Below are 18,495 nucleotides of genomic sequence, written 5' to 3'. Positions count from 1 at the left end.
TGAATCTGTAGATTTCTTTGAATAGTATAGACATTGTAATACTGTTCTTCCAATCCATGAACACAATATCTTTTCATTTGTTTGCATTTTCTTTTGTTTCTTTCATCAGTGTCTTAAAATTTTCAGTGTATAGGTCTCACCTCCTTGGTTAAATTTATCCTAGGTATTTTATTCTTTTTAATATAGTTGTAAATAAGTTTGTTTTAATTTCTCTTTCTGATAGTTGGTTATTAGTGTATAGAAACACAACAGGTTTTTGTATATTGATTTTGCATCCTGCAAGTTTACTGAATTTGTTTTTTAGTTCAAAGAGGTTTTTTTGGTGGAGTCTTTAGAGTTTTCTGTAAATAATAGGTCATCTGTAAATAGAGACTTTTGTTTCTTCCTTTCTGATTTGGATGCCTTTTATTGCTTTTTCTTGCCTGATTTTTCTGGCTGTGACTTCAAGCACTATATCAAGAGTGGCCATCATTATCTTGTTCCTGATCTTAAAGGGAAAGCTTTTAGCTTCTCTTTGAGTATGATATTTGCTGTGGGTATCCAGTTTGTTGAAAGTTTTTGCCATGAGTATATATTAAATTTTGTCAAATGCCTTTTCTGCATCCTTTGAGATGGTCGTATGATTTTTATCCTCATTTTGTTAATATGGTGTATCACATTGAGTGGTGAATGTTGAACCATCCTTGCATCAGTGGAATAATCCCGCTTCATCATGGTGTATGGTCATTTTCATGTATTGTTAATTTCAATTTGCTAATATTTTGTTGAGGATTTTTGCATCAATGTTCATCATGGTTATTGGCCTGTAATTTTTTTTAAGTTTATTTATTTTGAGAGAGCGTGAGTGAGCGGGGGAGGGGCAGAGAGAGGGAGAGAGAGAATCCCAAGCAGGTTCTGTGCTGTCAGTGTGGAGCCCTACATGGGGTTGAACTCACAAACCATGAGATCATGACCTGAGCCAAAATCGAGAGCTGGATGCTTAATCAACTGAGCCACCGAGGGGCACCTATAATTTTCTTTTCTTATAGTACTTGTGTCTAGTTTTGGTATCAAGGTAATTCCAGCCTCATAATATGAGTTTTGAAGTGTTTCTTTCTCATATGTTTTGGAAGAGTTTGAGAAAGATTCGTATTAATAATTAGTTAAATGTTTGGTGGAACTCAATTATGAAGCCATCTGGCCCCAGACTTTTGTTTGGAAGTTTTTGATTGCTGATTCAATTCTCCATACTAGTAATTTGCTTATTCAGATTTTCTATTTCTTCATGATTCAGTCTTGGTAGGTTGTATGTTTCTAGCAATTTTTTCATTTCTTCTACGTTTTCCAATTTGTTGGTATATAATTGTTTGCATTAGTTTTTCTAATTTCTGTGGTATCTCTTGTAACGTCTTCTTTTTCAATTCTGATTTGAGTTCTCTCTTTTTCTTGGGGAATCTAGCTAAAGGCTTATCTATTTTGTTTACTTTAAAAAAATAGCTCTTAGTTTCACTGATCTTTTGTCTTTTTAGTCTTTATTTCATTTATTTCTGCTCTGATCTGTGTTATTTCCTTCTTTTAATTTTGGTTTAGTTCTTATTTTTCCAGTACCTTGAGATGTAAAGTTTGATTGCCTATTTGAGGACTTTCTTATTTCGTAATGTAGGGATTTATCACTATGAACTTCCCTCATAGTACCTCTTGTACTAAGTAGGGGCACCTGGGTGGCTTAGTTGGTTAAGCGCTGAACTTCACCTCAGGCCATGATCTCATGGTTCATGGGTTTGAGCCCCACATCAGTTTCTGCACTGATAGTGGGATTCTCTCTTTCTCCTCTCTCTCTTTGCCCCTCCCCCTATTGTACATGCTCTCTTGTTGTTCTCAAAAATAAATAAAACTTTAAAAAAAAAAGAACTTTTTGTGCTAAATCCCTAAATTTGGGCATCTTGTATTTCCAATTTCATTTGTCTTAAGATATTTTTTATTTCTCCTTTGAGTATTCCTTTTGAGCCATTGGTGATTCTGACCAAGTTGTTTAATCTCTACATATTTGTGAATTTTCCAGTTTTCTTTTTCTAATTGATTTCTAGTTTCATACCATTGTGATTAGAAAGATACTTGATATGATTTCAATCTTCTTAAATTTATTAAGACTTGTTTTGGGGCTAACATATGATCTGTCCTGAAGAATGATCCATGTGTGCTTGAGAAAAATGTGTATTCTGCTTTTGGATGGAATTTTCTGTGTCTGTTGTTCATCTGGTCTAATGTTCATTTAAATCCATTGTCTTTATTGATTTTCTGTCTGCATAATCTATCCATCAATAAAAGTAGGGTATTGAAGCCCCCATATTATTATTTGTATTTCTGTCTACTTCTCCCTTTAGTTAATAATTTGATTCATATATTTAAGTGCTCCTTTATTTGGTGCATAAGTATTTATAAATGTGATATCCTCTTGTTGGATTGACCCCTTTGTCATTAAATAATGATCTTCTTTGAGGTGCCTGGGTGGCTCAGTCGGTTGAGCATCTGACTTCAGCTCAGGTCATGATCTCATGGCTCGTGAGTTCAAGCCCTGCAGCAGGCTCTGTGCTGACAGCTTGGAGCCTGGAGCTTGCTTCAGATTCGATGTCTCCCTCTCTCTGCCCTTCCCCGCTCATGCTCTGTCTCTCTCTCTCTCTCTCTCTCTCTCTCTCTCAAAAATGAATAAACATTAAAAAAAATTTTTTTGTAATAAAAACAAAAATAATGATCTTCTTTGTCTCCTATTACAATCTCTGTCTTAAAGTGTGTTTTTGTCTGATACAGCTAGCTACTCCTGCTTTTTTTGGTTCCCATTTTCATGAAATGTCTTTTTCCATCCCTTCAGTTTCAGTCTGTATGTGTCCTTAAAGCTGAAGTTAGTCTCATATAGGCAGCATATAGTCGGGTCTTGTTTCTTAACCCACTCAGCCATTTTTTTTTTCTTTAATAGTTGACAAACAGCATTATGTTAGTTTAAGGTGTACAATGCAGTGATTTGAAATTTATATACATTTACAAGATGATCACCAGAATAAGTCCTTTTACCATCTGTCACCATAAAAAGTTACTACAGTGTTACCGACTATATTCTCTTGCTGTGTTTTACATCCCTGTGATTTATTTATGTTACACCTGGAAGTTGTACTTCTTAATCTCTCTCACCTGTTTTATACATCCCTCACTTCCCTCCCCTCTGGCAACTACCAGTTGTCCTCTGTATTTAGGATCTGTTTCTGTTTTGTTTGTTCATTTTGTTTTATTTTTTTAGATTCCATATGTAAGTGAAATCATATGGCATTTGTCTTTCTCTGATTTATTTTCACTTAATATAATTACCCTCTAGGTCTGTCTATTTTCTTCAAAATGGTAAGATTTCATTCTTTGCTGTGGCTGAATAATATTCCATTGTATAGGGGCGCCTGCGTGGCTCAGTCTGTTAGACGTCTGACTTCGGCACGTGTCATGATCTCATGGTTTGTGAGTTCGAGCCCTGCATCATCTGTCAGCACAGAGCCCGCTTCAGATCCTCTGTCTCCCTCTTTCCCTGTCCCTACCCCGCTCACACTCTCTCTCTCTCTCAAAAATAAACATTAAAAAAAGTATTCCATTGTGCGTGGTGTGTGTGTGTGTGTGTGTGTGTGTGTGTGCGCGCGCGCACACACCCCCCCACATCTTCTTTATCCATTCATCTACTGATTAACACTTAGGGTGCTTCTATGTGTTGACTGTTGTAAACAATGCTGCTGTGAACTTACGAGTTTTGCATTAGGGTCTTCATTTTCTTCAGCTAAATACCCAGAAGAGGAATTGCTGGATCATATTATAGTTCTGTTTTTTTAATTTTTTGAGGAACCTTCATACTGTTTTCTGACTACACTGGTGTTCATTTTCACGAACACTGCACAGGGGCTCTTTTTTTTCCACGTCCTCACCAACATGTTTTATCTTTTTTATACTGGCCATTCTGACTAGTGTGAGGTGATCTCATTGTGGTTTCGATTTGCAGTTCTCTGATGATTAGTGATGTTGAGCATCTTTTTATGTGTCTGTTGGCCATCTGTATGTCTACTTTGGAGAAATGTCTATTTAGGTCTTCTGCCCATTTTTAATTGGATTATTTGGGAGGTTTTGGTGTTTATTGTGTGAATTTTTTTTAATAGATTTTGGATATTAACCCCTTTTTAGATGTATCCTATGCAAATATTATCTCCTAGTCAGTATGTTGCCTTTTTTTGCTGATGTTTTCCCTTGTTGTGCAAATGCTTTTTAGTTTGATGGAGTCTTGTTTATTTTTGCTCTTTCTGCTCTTGCCTGAGGAGACAGATCCAAAAAATTATGGCTGAGAACGATGTCCAAGAGTTTACTACATGTGTTTTCTTTTAGTAGTTTTATGGCTTCAGGTCTTATATTTAAGTCTTTAATCCATTTTGAGGTAAATTTTTTGTATGGTGTAAGAAAGTGGTTCAGTTTCATTCTTTTGCCTATAGCTGTTAGTTTTCCCAACACCATTTATTGAAGAGACTGTCTTTTCCCCTTTGTACATTCTTGCCTCCTTTGTTGTAGATTAATTGACCATACAGGAATTGGTCTATTTCTGGGCTCTCTGTTCTGTTCTGTTGGTCTATATGTGTGTTTCTTGACTGTACAATATTGTTTTGATTACTGTAGCTTTGTAGCATAGTTTGAAATCAAGGAGTGTGATACCTCCAACTTTGTTATTTCTCAAGATTGCTGTGGCTCTTTGGGGTCTTTTGTGGTTCCATACAAATTTTAGGATTGTTTGTTTTAGTTCTGTAAAACGCCATTGGTGTTTTTATAGAGATTGCACTGAATCTGTAGGTTTCTTTGGGTAGTATGGACATTTTAACAATAAATATTAATTCTTCTAATCTGTTAGCCTGGTATGTCTTTCCATTAATTTGTGTCATCTTCAGTTTTTTAAATCAGTGTTACATAGTTTTCAGAGTACAGATCTTTCACCTCCTTTGTTAAATTTATTTTTAGGTATTCTTTTTGACATAATTGTAGATGGGATTGTTTTCTCAATTTCTCTTTCTGATAGATTGGTAGTAGTGTATAGAAAAACAACACATTTCTTTTTGTTAATTTTGTATTTTGTAACCTTACTGAATTAATTGTTTCTAATAGTTTTTTAGGTGCAGTCTTTGGGGTTTTGTATGGAGTATCATGTCATTTGCAAATAGTTCAGTTTTACTTAGTTCTTACCAATTTAGATGCTTTTTATTTCTTTTATTGTCAGATTTCAAGAATTATGTTGAATAAAAGTGGCAAGAATTGGAATTCTTGTCTCATTCCTGAGTTTAGAAGAAAAGCTTTCAGCTTTTTCCTGCTTAGTATGATATTTGCTGTGCATTTGTTATATATGGCCATTTCATTGAGAATTTGTATCATAAATGAATATTGAATTATGTCAAGGGCTGCTTCTGCAAATATTGAGATGATCATATGAGTTTTATCCTTCATTTTGTTAATGTGGTATATATAACTCATTGGTTGATTTATGGATACCAAACTATCCTTTCATCCCTGGAGTAAATTCTATATGATGGTAGTATATGATCCTTTACACGATCGTGGTATATGATCCTTTAAATATATCATTGAATTCAGTTTGCTTATATTTTGTCAAGGATTTTTGCATCTATGTTCATCAGGGATTTTATATGATTTAGGTGTCAGGGTCTTGTAGAATGAGTTAGGAAGTGTTCTTTTTCATGTTTTTGGAATAGTTTGAGAAGGATAGGTATTAAGTATTAACTCTTCTTTAAGTGTTCTCATTCACCTGCAAAGCCATCTGGTCTGGGATTTTTGTTTATGGTGAGGATTTTTGTTACTGATTCAATTTTATTGGTAGTAACTGTTTAGATTTTCAGTCTTCCTGATTCAGTCTAGGAAGATTGTATGTTCCTAGGAATATATCCATTTCTTCTAGATTGTCCAATATGCGGGCATATAATTTTTTGTAGCAGTATTTTATAATCCTTTGCATTTCTGTGGTGTCAGTTGTAATTTTTTTCATTGTTGTTTTTATTTGAGCCCTCTCTTTTTTCTTGATGAGTCTCACTAAAAGTTTATCAGTTTTATTTATCTTTTCAAAGAATTAGGTCTTAGTTTCATTTATCTTTTTTATTTTTTTTCTTTTTAGCCTATTTCATTAATTTCAGCTTTGATCTTCATTATTTCCTTCCTTCTACTAACTTTGGCCTTCATTTGTTCTGCTTATTCTAGTTCCTTTAGGTGTAAAGTTAGACTGTTTATTAGAGATTTTTTTCCTGTTTCCTGAGTTAGGTCTATATCACTATAAACTGCCTTCTAAGAGCAACTTTAGCTACATCATATATTTTGGAATGTTGTGTATTCATTTTTATTAGTCACAGTATTTTTTTATTTCCTCTTTGAGTTCTTTATTGACCCATTGGTTGTTTAGTAGCTTGTTGTTTAGCCTTCCTCATGTTTGTGGGGGTTTTTTTCCAGTTTTTTTTTTCCTTACTATTACTAGTTTCATACCACAGTTGTTTGAAAAGATGCTCGATAGGATTTCAGTCTTCCTAAATTTACTGAGATTTGTTTCATGGCTTAACATGTGATCTGTCCTGAAGAATGGTCCATATGCATTGAAAAGAATGTGTATTCTCCTGTTTTTAGATGGAATGTTCTGTATATATATCTATTAAATCAATCGGGTCTAATGTGTCATTGAAGGCCACTGTTTTATTGATTTTCTGTCTGGATGATGTATCCACTGATATATGTGGGTGTTAAAACCCCTAATATTACTGTATTTTTGTCCATTTTTCCTTTTAGCTGTGTTAATATTTGCTTGACATGTTTAGTTGCTCCTATTCTGGGCACATAGGTATTTATGATTGTTAGATCTTCATGTTGTATTGACCCTTTTATCATTACGTAATCCTTCTTTGTCTCTTTTTCCAGTCTGTTTTAAAGTCTGTTTTCTCTCATACAAGTATTGCTACCTCAACTTTTATTTTCACTTCCATTGATTTGGAATATCTTTTCCCATCCCTTCACTTTCAGCCTGTGGGTGTCCTTGGGTCTGAAATAAGTCTCATGTAAGCAGCATATACATGAGTCTTTTTTTTTTTTTTTTTTAATCCTTTCAGCTACCGTGTCTTTTACTTGAAACATTTAGTTCATTTATATTTAAAGTAATTATTTTGTAAAGGTTTTAATTCCAGTTAGTTAACATGCGGTGTTACATTAGTTTCAAGTGTATAATATAGTGGTTGAACAATTCCATACATCACCCATTGTTCATCACAGGTGCACTCCTTAATCCTCATCACCTGTTTAACCCATCATCCCATCTCCCTCCCCTCTGGTAACCATCAGTTTGTTCTATAAATAAGAATCTTTTTCTTGATTTGTCTCTTTTTTCCCCCCCTTTGCTCATTTGTTTTGTTTGTTAAATTCCACATACAAGTGAAATCATATGGTATTTGTCTTTCTTGGACTCATTTGGCTTAGCATGATACTCTCTGTTCTCTAACTCTACTCATGTTGTTGCATATGGAAAGATTTTGTGCTTTTTTATGGCTGAATAATATTACTGTACACTACATCTTTATCCATTCATCAACCGATGGACACCTGGGGCTGCTATGTCTTAGCTATTATAAATAATGCTGCTTTAAACATAGGGGTGCATGTATCCCTTTGAGTTAGTGTTTTTGTATTCTTTAGGTAAATGTGCAGCAGTATGATTGCTAGATTGTAGGTTAGTTCTGTTTTAACTTTTTGAGGAACATCCATACTATTTTCCACAGTCCACAGTGGCTGTACCGGTTTGCATTCCTAAGTGCACAAGGGTTCCTTTTTCCTCGCCAACACTTCTTGTTTCTTGTGTTGTTGATTTTAGCTATTCTGACGCTTATAAGGTGATATGTCCTTGTGGGGTTTTTTTGGGTTTCTTTTGTTTGTTTGTTTGTTTGTTTGTTTGTTTGTTTTGAAAGTAGGCTTCATGCCCGGCACACAGTCCAACGTGGGGCTTGAACTCATGACCCTGAGATGAAGACCTGAGCTGAAATGAGTAAGCCACTGAGGCGCCGATCTCCTTGTAGTGTTTTTTGGGTGTTAAGTTTTATAAATTCTTTATATATTAGGGATACTAACCCATTATTGAATATATCATTTGCAAATATTTTCTCCCATTCTGTAGGTAGCCTTTTAGTTTTGTTGATTGTTTCCTTTGCTGTGCAGATGCTTTTTACTCTGATGCAGTCCCAATAATTTGTTTTTGTTTTTATTTCCCTTGCCTCGGGAGACAATAAAAGTTGCTATGGCCTATGTCAGAGAGATTACTGCCTTTGTTCTCTTCTAGGATTTTTTTTTATGGTTTCAGATCTCACTTTTAGGTCTTTAATCCATTTTGAATTTGTTTTTGTGTATGGTGTAAGAAAGTGGTCCAGTTTTGTTTTTTTTTTTTCCTTTCACATGTTGCTGTCCAATTTTCCCATCACCATTTGTTGAAGAGACTTTTTCTCATTGGATATTTTTTCCTGCTTTGTTGAAGATTTATTGACTGTATAGTTGTAGATTTATTTCTGGATTTTCTGTTTTATTGATCTATGTGTCTATTTCCATAACACTACCATGCTGTTTTGAACCCTACAGCTTTGTAATAATAACACTTGAGGTCTGGAATTATGATGCCTCCAAGTTTGCCTTTTCATTTTCAGGATTGTTTTGGCTATTCGGGGCCTTTTGTAGATATGTTCAAATCTTAGGATTGTTTGTTCTAGTTCTGTGAAAAATGCTGCTGGTATTTTGATAGGGATTGCATTAAATGTGTAGATTGTTCGGGGTGATACAGGTATTAACGATATTTGTTCCTCCAATCTGTGAGCATGGAATCTTTTTCCATTTTTGTGTTGCCTGCAGTTTCTTTCATCGGTGTTTTTAGTTTTCAGAGTACAGGTCTTTCACTTCATTGGTTAGGTTTACTCTTCAGTATCTTGCTATTTTTTGGTGCAATTGGAAATAGGATTGTTTTCTTAATTTCTCTTTCTGCTGCTTCATTATTGGTATACAGAAATGCAACAGAATTCTATGTGTTGATTTTGTATCCTGTGACTTTATTGAATTCATTTATGAGTTCTAGCAGTTTTTTGATGGAGTCTTTCAGGTTTTCTCTATGGAGTATCATGTTACCTGCAAATAGTGAAAGTTTTACTTCTTCCTTACCAATTTGGATGACCTTTATTTATTTTTGTTGTCTGATTGCTGTGGCTAGGACTTCCAGTACTATGCTGAATAAAAGTGGTGAGAGTGGACATCTTGTCTTGTTCCTGACCTTAGGGGGAAAGCTCTCAGTTTTCCCATTAAGAATGATGTTAGCTGTGGAGTTTTCATATATGCCCTTTATTATATTGAGGTATGTTCCCTCTAAATCTGCTTTGTTGAGTGTTTTTATCATATGATTGGATGTTTTACTTTGTCAAATACTTTTTCTGTGTCTTTTGAAATGACCATATGGTTCTTATCCTTTCTCTGACTGATACATCAGGTTAATTGATGTGCAAATATTGAACCACCTTTTTAGCCCAGGTTAAATCTTATTTGAGATGGTGTATCACTTTTTTTTTTTTAATTCTTTTTAGTGTTTATTTTTGAGAGAGAGACAGAATGCGAGTGGGTTGGGGCAGAGAGAGAGGGAGGCACAGAATCTGAAGCAGGCTCCAGGCTCCGAGCTGTCAGCACAGAGCCTGATGCAGGGCTCGAACTCACAAGCTGTGAGATCATGACCTGAGCCGAAGTCAGACGCTCAACCAACTGAGCTACCCAGGCGCCCCTCACTTTTTTTTTTTTAATATTTTGTTGGATTTGGTTTGCTAGTATTTTATTGAGGATTTTTGCATCTATGTTCGTCAGGGATGTTGGCCTGTAGTTCTTTTTTTTAGTGATGTCTTTATTTGGTTTTGATATGAGGGTAATGTTGGCTTTGAGAATGAATTTGGAAGTTTTCTTTCTTTTCTGTTTTTTGGTATGGTTTGAATAGAATAGGTATTAACTGTTCTTTAAATGTTTTAAATGTTTGGTAGAATTCACTGTGAAGCCCTCTGGTCCTGGACTTTTGATTATTGGAAATTTTTTTGATTACCGATTCAATTGCTTTGCTAGTTATTGGTCTGTTTAAATTTTCTGTTCCTTCCCATGTTAGTTTTGATAGTTTATGTGTTTCTAGAAGATTATCCATTTCTTCTGGGTTGTCCAGTTTGTTGGCATATACTTTTTCATAATATTCTATTATGATTGGGTTGTTAATTTCTCTTCTCTCATTTGTGATTTTATTTATTTGAGTCTTTCTTTTTTGATGGGTTTGTCAATTATATTGATTTTTTTCAAAGAAACAGCTCCTGGTTTCTTTGTTCTATTGTTATTTTTAATTTCTATATCATTTATTTCTTCTCTAGTCTTTATTATTTCCTTCCTTCTGCTGGTTTTAGGTTTTGTTTGTTCTTTTTCTAGTTCCTTTAGGTGTAGGGTTAGGGTGTTTATTTGGGATTTTTCTTGCCTCATGAGGTAGACCTGTATTGCTATAAACTTCCCTCTTGGAATTGCTTTTGCTGCATCCAGGGGTTTTGGACTGTTGTGGTTTCATTTTCATTTATTTCCATGTATTTTTTCATTTCTTCTTGATTTCTTTGTTGACCCATCGTTGTTTAGTAGCATGTTTTTAACCTACATATATCTGTGGTCTTTCTTTTTTTTTTTTTTTTGTGATTGACCTCTGTATTCATAGCGTTGTGGTCAGAAAATATGCATCGTATGATTTCGATCTTCTTGAATTTGTTGAGGTCGTTTTGTGGACTAATATGTGATCTATTCTGGAGAATGATCCATGTGCATTTGAAAAGTATGTGTTTTCTGCTGTTTTGTGATGGAATGTTCTGACTATATGTGCTGAATCCATCTGTTCTAGAGTGTCATTCAAAGCCATTGTTTCCTTGTTGATTTTCTGTTTAGATGATCTGTCCATTGATGTAAGTAGGGTGTTAAAATCCTCTACAATTGTTGTATTATTATTGATTTGTTCCTTTATGTTTGTTCTTAACTGTGTGTTCCAGTAGTGGATGCATATTTGCAACTGTTTTAGCTTCTTATTGGATTATCCCCTTACTTGTTTTGTGGTTTCTGAAGATTTTCCTGATCCTTGTCTTTCTTTTGTGTTTTGTTCATTTTCTTTACTGATATATTTGGATATCTTTCTCTTTGTGCTTTGCATTCTTTGTCTTTGTGCTTTGATACAGGGTTACCATTAGGTTTATATGTAACCTCTTCTGCATATACCAGTGTATATTAAGTTGATGGTTGTTTACGTTTGAACCCATTCTTTACTCTTCTCCTCCCCATGTTTTAGGTATGTGTCATTGTATTTTACATCCTTTTATCTTGTGAATTCCTTGAATGATTTTTTTTATAGCAATATTCATTTTTACTGCTGTGTTTTCTACCTTTATACTGTCACTTTGGTCTCTCCTTTCCACTCAAAGAGTCCCCTTTAATATTTCTTGCAGGGCTGGTTTGGTGGTCATGAACTCCTTTAGTTTTTATTTGTCTGGGAAACTATGCTTCTATTCTGAATAATAGCCTCACTGGACCGACTATTCTTGGCTGCAGATTTTTCCTATTCAGCACTTCCAATGCCAGTCCTTTCCTTCTTAGAAAGTTTCTGCTGAAAACTTCCCTCCTAGACTTATGTGTTTTCCCTTATATGTTAACTGTCTTTTGTGGACTAATACGCTTTTTTTTTTCTTTATCACTATATTTTGCTAATTTAATTATGTCTTGTTGGGTAACTGTTTTTGTTGATCTTGATGTGGGTTTTCTCTGCCTCCTGGATCTGGATATTTGTTTCCTTCCCCAGATTAGGGAAGTTTTTAGATGTTATTTCTTCAAAAAAATTCTCTTCCCCTTTTTCTCTGTCTTCTTCAAGGACTCCTGTAATACTAATGTTATTACTTGTGATTGAGTCACAGAGCTCTCTGTTCTTGTTTTGCGTTTTTTTCTCATTTGTTCAGGTTACTTTTCATTACTCTGTGTCCTCAGTCATTAATTTATTTCTCTGCTTCTTCCAGCCTGCTGTTCATTTGTCAAGTATATTTCTCATTTTGTTTATCGAGCCCTTTATCTCTGCAATGTTGTTCCTTATCTCTGTGTTAAGGGTCTCGCTTATATCCTCCACTCTTTTCCCAAGTCCAGTGAGAATCCTTATGATCATTGCTTTAAATTCTCTGATACTTATATCTATTTCACTATATCACAGAATGATACTTATCTATTTCACTTAGATCTCTGGCCATGGTCTTGTGTTGTTCTTTCATTTGGATTACATTTCTCTTTCTCCTCATTTTATCTGCTTTTCTGTGTCTGTTTCTGTGTATTAAGAAGGTCAGCTATGTCTTCTGCTTTTGAAAGTAGTGACTTTATGAAGAAGAGGTCCTGGAGTGTCCTGCAGTGTTCTGTGTGCTGTTCATCTGATCTTGGCACTTCAAGAGAGCTTCTTATGTGTGTTGCTTATCTCCTGCTGTTGTGTCTTCATCACTTTTCCTTATAGTACAGTCATCTACACTGACTCTCTGCCTGTTGTGGGCTGTGCTGGGGTCACTGTGGTGTTACCAAAGTTTGCGCTGGGCCACTAGTTTTACGCCAGATTTGTACAAGCACTGTGGCAGCTAGGACCTGCATGCCTGGTCAGCATGGGGCCTGAAGCTGGGCGCAGTGCCTGAGGATGGCTGGGTGCAGCCTGGTGAGTGACACTCACCTGGTGAGTGACAACAGCTGGGGGTGTGCAGAACTGGGTGGGGTGTATGGTGGCAGCTGTGAACCCAGCAGCTTGGTGGGGCATGCACAAGTTTTACAAACTTTGCCCTGAGCACAGGGCCAAGGGTAGCAGGCTTAGAGTGGGCAAGTCCTCAGGAGAACTCATTGGCATGGTGCACTGCTTGCAGGTTAGGTAGCTTGTGTGTAGCTAGTGTCTGTGCAGCCCTGCCTCCCACAGATGGCCCTGTGTTTATGCTGGGGAAGGGGGGAGAAAAATGGCACCTGCCAGTTCCCTCGTTTTCAGAGAAGTCCCCCAACGCACTCTGAAATTCCTATGAACAGATATGTCTCCCATTTTCCCCTGGTGTTGCATAAACTGCTGTCTTTATATTGCCTCTCTGTGCTGGCTGCTGTGTCTTTAAGGGCAGGAACCCAGCTGTCACTTGCCTTTGTGTCTCCACTCCCCCAATGCTGAGTCAGCTGATTTCTAAAGCTCCAGGGTCCAAGTCCTGCTGGTTATACAAACACACAATTCAGCCTCTCTGGTTTTCAAAGACAAATAAATGTTAAGAGGATTTGTCTTCCCGAATGAGCTCCCTGGTACAAGGGCCCACGGCTCCCTCTCCCTTGAGGTCAACATCCCTTGCCTATCTCACCTTCCTAACCTTTAGATGCAGCTTTTTTTGTTTTGGAGTTTGTTCTGCCAGCCTTTGAATTGCTCTCTAGTTTAATGACCTACATGTGGATGATACCTAGTTGTAAACGTGGGAAGGGTGAGCTCAGGGTCCTCCTACTCCACTATCTTCCCAAGTTCCTCTACAGTAATTGTTGATAGGTATTTACTTATTGCCACACTTTTCTGATTGTTTTATAATTCTATTTTGTTCCTTTCCTGTTCTTGTGATATGATGATTTTCTTCAGTATTATGTTTGGATTTCTATCTCTTTATTTTTTATATATCAAAGGTTTTTAGTTTGTGGTTATCGTGAGGCTCCTGTTTAATACCCTCTGTATCTAGCAGTCTGTTTTAAGTTGATGGTTACTTAAATTCAAACACATTCTACAAGCATGGCATCTTTACAATCCCCCCCACGTTGTATATTTTTTATGTCATATTTCACAATATTTTGTTTATCCTTTAGTTATTGTAGATATAGTTGCTTTTACTACTGTTGCTTTTTAACCTTCATACTAGCTTTATAAGTAGTTGATGTACTATCTTCAGTATATGGTTGCTGATACCAGTGAGATTTTTTTTTCTTTCATACTTCTCATTGTGGCTTTTCCACTTAAGGATGTCTCTTTAAAATTTCTTTTTTTTTTTTAATGTTTATTTATTTTTGAGAGAGAGACACAGCATGAGTGGGAGAGGGGCAGAGAGAGAGGGAGACACAGAATCTGAAACAGGCTCTAGACTCCAAGCTGTCAGCAAAGAACCCGACAACGGGGCTTGAACTCACAAACTGTGCGATCGTGACCTGAGCTGAAGTCGGACGCTCAACTGATTGAGCCACCCAGGCACCTCATCTCTTTAACGTTTCTTGTAAGGCCAGTGTAGTGGTGGTGAATGCCTATAGCTTTTGCTAGTCTGGAAAATTTTTTATCTCTACTTAAATTCTGAAGAATAGTTTTGCTGGATAGAGTATTCATGGTAGGCAGTTTCTTTCTTTCAGCACTTAGAATGTATTGTGCCATTCCATTCTGGCCTGCAAAGTTTTTGCTGAGAAAATCTCATAGTCTTTTGTAGGGTTCCCTTGTATGTTAAAAACTTATTTTTCTCTTGGTGCCTTTTTTTTTTTTTTTTTTGCCCCAGCAAGGGAGGGGCAGAGAAAGAGGGGGACAGAAGATCTGAAGCAGGCTCTGTGCTCATAGCAGAGAGCCCAACACAGGGCTCAAACCATGAACCATGATGAGATCATGACCTGAGCTAAAGTCAGAAGCTTAACCAACTGAGCTACCCAGGTGCCCCTTCTCTTGCTACCTTTAAGATGCTGCTTTTCCTTAGACAATTATTTGTCTTGGGGTGGGGCTCTGGATTCAACTTATTTGGAACTCTGCACTTCCTGGATTTATGATGTCTGTTTCCTTCTCCAGGTTGGAGAAGTTTTCAGCCATTATTTCTTCAAGTAATTTTTCTTCCGCATTCTCTCTCTCCTCCTTCCAGGACCCTTTTGTCTAATACTAGTCTGCTCTGTGTTCTTTCATAAGTCCTTTAAGGTATCTTCACTCTTTTAAATGTTTTTTTTTTCTTTCTTTCTTTCTCCCCCCCCACCCCCCCACCTTTTGCTGCTCTGATTAAATGAGTTCCACTACTCTGTCTTTGAGCTCACTGTCCCTTCTTGCACTTCACTTAGTCTGGCGTGGAACCTCACTAGTGTATTTTTTGGTTCAGTCATTGTATTCCTCAGCTCTGTGACTTTCATGTGTTACTTTTTTTTTCTAATTTTTTTTTTAATGTTTATTTTTGAGACAGAGGGAGACAGAGCGCGAGTGGGGGAGGGGCAGAGAGAGAGGAAGACACAGAATCTGAAACAGGTTCCAAGCTCTGAGCTGTCAACACAGAGCCCAAAGTGGGGCTCGAACCCATGAACTGTGAGATCATGACCCGAGCCGAAGTCGGATGCTTAACCGACTGAGCCACCCAGGCGCCCCATCATGTGTTACTTTTATATTGTACAACTCTGTTGAAATTTTCACTTTGTTCATGCATTCCTCTTTTGAGCTCAAAGTGAACATATTTATGAGTGTTATTTTGAACTGTTAGGTAAATTGCTTATCTCCATTTCATTATGGTCTTTCTGAGGTCTTATGTTCTTTTGTTTGGAATGTATTATTCCTCTCTTCTTTTTTTCTTCCTTGGTTTCTGTGATTAGGTAAAACAGCCACCTCTTCCAGTCTTAAAGGCAAGGTCTAATGTAGGAGATGAACTTTGTTGTTCTACTGTGCCCTTGTTCTTTGTTGTCTCCCAAACCTGATGTGATTGTGTAGGCAGGCTTCTTTGTCCTTAATAACTCCCAGTGGTTCAGGGTTTGCCCAGACTTGTAGTGTTCCAAAGGGGAGGATCTCTCTCAACACCTAGATAAAGCTGATTGGAAGCCGGGCCCTCAGGCAGCAACTTTTAAAGTATGTAAATACAGTTGACCCTTGAACAATGAAGGGGTTAAGAGTACCAACCCGTCTGCAAAGTGGAAAATCTACATATAACTTGACTCCCCAAAACTGTTGAGAAGAAGCCTTACTGAAAACATACAGTCAATTAACATATATTTTTGTGTTTTATGTATTATACACTGTATTCCTACAATAAAGCTAAAGAAAAAAAAATCTTATTTAAGAAATTAGAAAATACATTTACAGTACTGTATCGGGGAAAAGAGTCTATATACGTGGACCTGCACATTTGAAACCTGTGTTAAGGGTCAACTGTATACATCCTTCAGGGAAAGAGTATAAACTGGCTGTTTTTCTCTTTTCCCTCTACACTGCGCCCCGGGTGGATAGCCAGTCATAAACTGTTTGCTTACCATCCCATTGAACCCATTAGCACAAGCCCTGCTGGCTACCAGAGCCAGGCTATTGAGTACTGTGTCCTTTGGGCAACAGCCAAAATAGCTGGGGTGCCATACATAGACATAGGTGCTTTCACAGAGACACTGGTGACCTGGAGCATGGCAGAGGGGTAGTGCATGCGAACATGGTGCCCGCTGGCCTCCCAAGTCTGTGCAGAGGAGAGACCCTTAGGCCACGGTTTTTGGAGATCGACAAATCGGCGTCTTTCATGGAAAGACTGGGCTTTTCAGTGTGCTGCCTCTATACTGTACCATGGTGGGATAGCCGATTCAGAACGGTTTCTTTGTTGCGGTCCTGTGAGACCTGGAAACCTAACCCCCTTGGCCACCAGAGCCCAGTAATCAAGGGATGTGTCCCTTGGGCAGTCAGTGCAAAAGCCACTGCATCAGTTGGATGCATAAGCTCTTTCTGGGAGATACTACTGACCTGGAGCAAGGCAGAGAACATGAAGATGGTGACAGCCAGCCACCCCATTCTCTAGAGAGTATTTTTGTCAGCCCCTAGATGTGTGCTAAATTAGGTAACTGCCACTCAGGCTGATGCTGTCAGATAAGCAAATAAGCCTCTTACACAGAAAGACTGGAAGTCTGGGTACTTTTCAGTCAACTGCCTCTGCGCTAGGCCCTGGGTTGGTAAACCCGCATGCATGAGCCCTTGGACAACTATTTCTCAGTTTCTGTAGCCTTGTGGGTCTTGTGGAGCAAGCCCTTTGGCTTACAAAGCTAGATGTTGGGGAGTTCACCTCTCACATGCAGACCTTAAAAGTTGGTGTGCCAGATACGGAGTTCAAACCTGTCACTCTTTAGAGGGAAGATGGGGTTCTCTCCTGATTGTGTGTTGCTGCACCAGTGATGGGGTTTATGGTGAATTGTGTCTCAGCCTCTTACGCATTTCCATGTGGGGTTTTTCTCATTCACCCAGTGTGTAGGAGTTGCTAAGTCAATTTTTGATTTTCTTTCAGAGGAAGTTGTTCAATAAGTAGCTGTGGGTTTGGTGTGTCTGTGGGAGAAGGTGAGTTCAGGGCCTCTGGTGTTGCCATCTTGAACTCAGTAATCGAGTTTGTAGATAATTATCAGAATCTTCCTATTTGGGGTATCTGAAACATGGTAAGTAGTATCCCCATTTGCTTTGGGGCATAGCCTTGTGCCTTTTTTCTGCCCTAACACTCAGCTGCTTTGTGATTCTAGAAAAATAACTGCATGCTACCTGAGGATGTGAAGAATTTTTACCTGATGACCAACGGCTTCCACATGACATGGAGTGTAAAGCTGGATGGTGAGACAACCTTCTTGCTATAGGGTAACATTTCCCTGGCTGAGAGATTGGGTATCTCGATAGTTTTCGGGAGTTCTCTGTAAGTGTGATGTCCAGAATCTAGGATTCTCTCCCAAAGCCAATACATATCATCGTTTCACCCACCACCCACTATGCCAGAGTCTAGCTGGTACTTAACTGGAAACTCAATCTAGAGGCTTCCTTTTGGTACGAGCAGGTGAAAAACATTAATCACTACACAAAATTCTTGTACTACTTCAAACTTAAGGTCTCTGAAGGCTGCACCTCAGAGCAGTCTCCTCCAGAGTGAGGGAAGGAACAGCCACTGATGGTCCTAAGATGGGCAACTCCCTGGGGCACATGGGTGGCTCAGTCGGTTAAATGTCCAACTTCAAATCTCAGCTCAGGTAATGATCTCAGCACGTTACTTAAGATTCTCTCCCTCCTTCTTCCCTCTCAAAAAAAAAAAAAAAAAAAGATGAAATAAGAGGGGCAATTTCCTTCATTCCCAGATTGGCAATGATCTCAAGAGCTATGTCCCTCACACCAGATCTTAAACTTCTCTCCACATCTCCCCAGCATAAGTTACCAACCACCTTACTTCTCTAGTTGTCATCCTAAGTATTAAATGTGTCTAGGACAGACATTCGTGTTGTAGATGTAGGAACTCATAACTTAGTAGTACAGATACTACGTACACATGAAAGGCGATGACGCACATTAAGTGACGACTCCTATAAAATTTCATAAGCCAGGAAACCCCGTTCTAGCCATTCCTTCCACAGACTTTCCTGGCCAGAAGAGGCCTTTATTGCCTCTGGACTCCAACCACCTCCCCATATCTA

The 18,495-nt window shown here is 37.8% G+C and overlaps 1 protein-coding gene across 7 annotated transcripts in view; it reads left to right on the top strand.

Annotated features, from left to right (window-relative positions):
- Positions 1 to 18,495, top strand: part of TPGS2 (tubulin polyglutamylase complex subunit 2) — a 66,792-nt gene that overhangs the window by 29,451 nt on the left and 18,846 nt on the right. For all 7 annotated transcript variants that reach the window (XM_060613653.3, XM_060613654.3, XM_060613655.3 and 4 more), the window contains one exon: positions 17,563 to 17,650. In XM_060613653.3, the coding sequence (XP_060469636.3) occupies positions 17,563 to 17,650 (88 nt within the window). The remainder of the gene's footprint in view (positions 1 to 17,562; positions 17,651 to 18,495) is intronic.

Source organism: Panthera onca, chromosome D3 (genome assembly GCF_046562875.1).
Source record: "Panthera onca isolate mPanOnc1 chromosome D3, mPanOnc1 haplotype 2, whole genome shotgun sequence".
NCBI lineage: Eukaryota > Metazoa > Chordata > Mammalia > Carnivora > Felidae > Panthera > Panthera onca.
The sequence above is the reverse complement of the archived record's forward strand: the minus strand, read 5'-3'. Positions and strand labels throughout refer to the sequence as shown.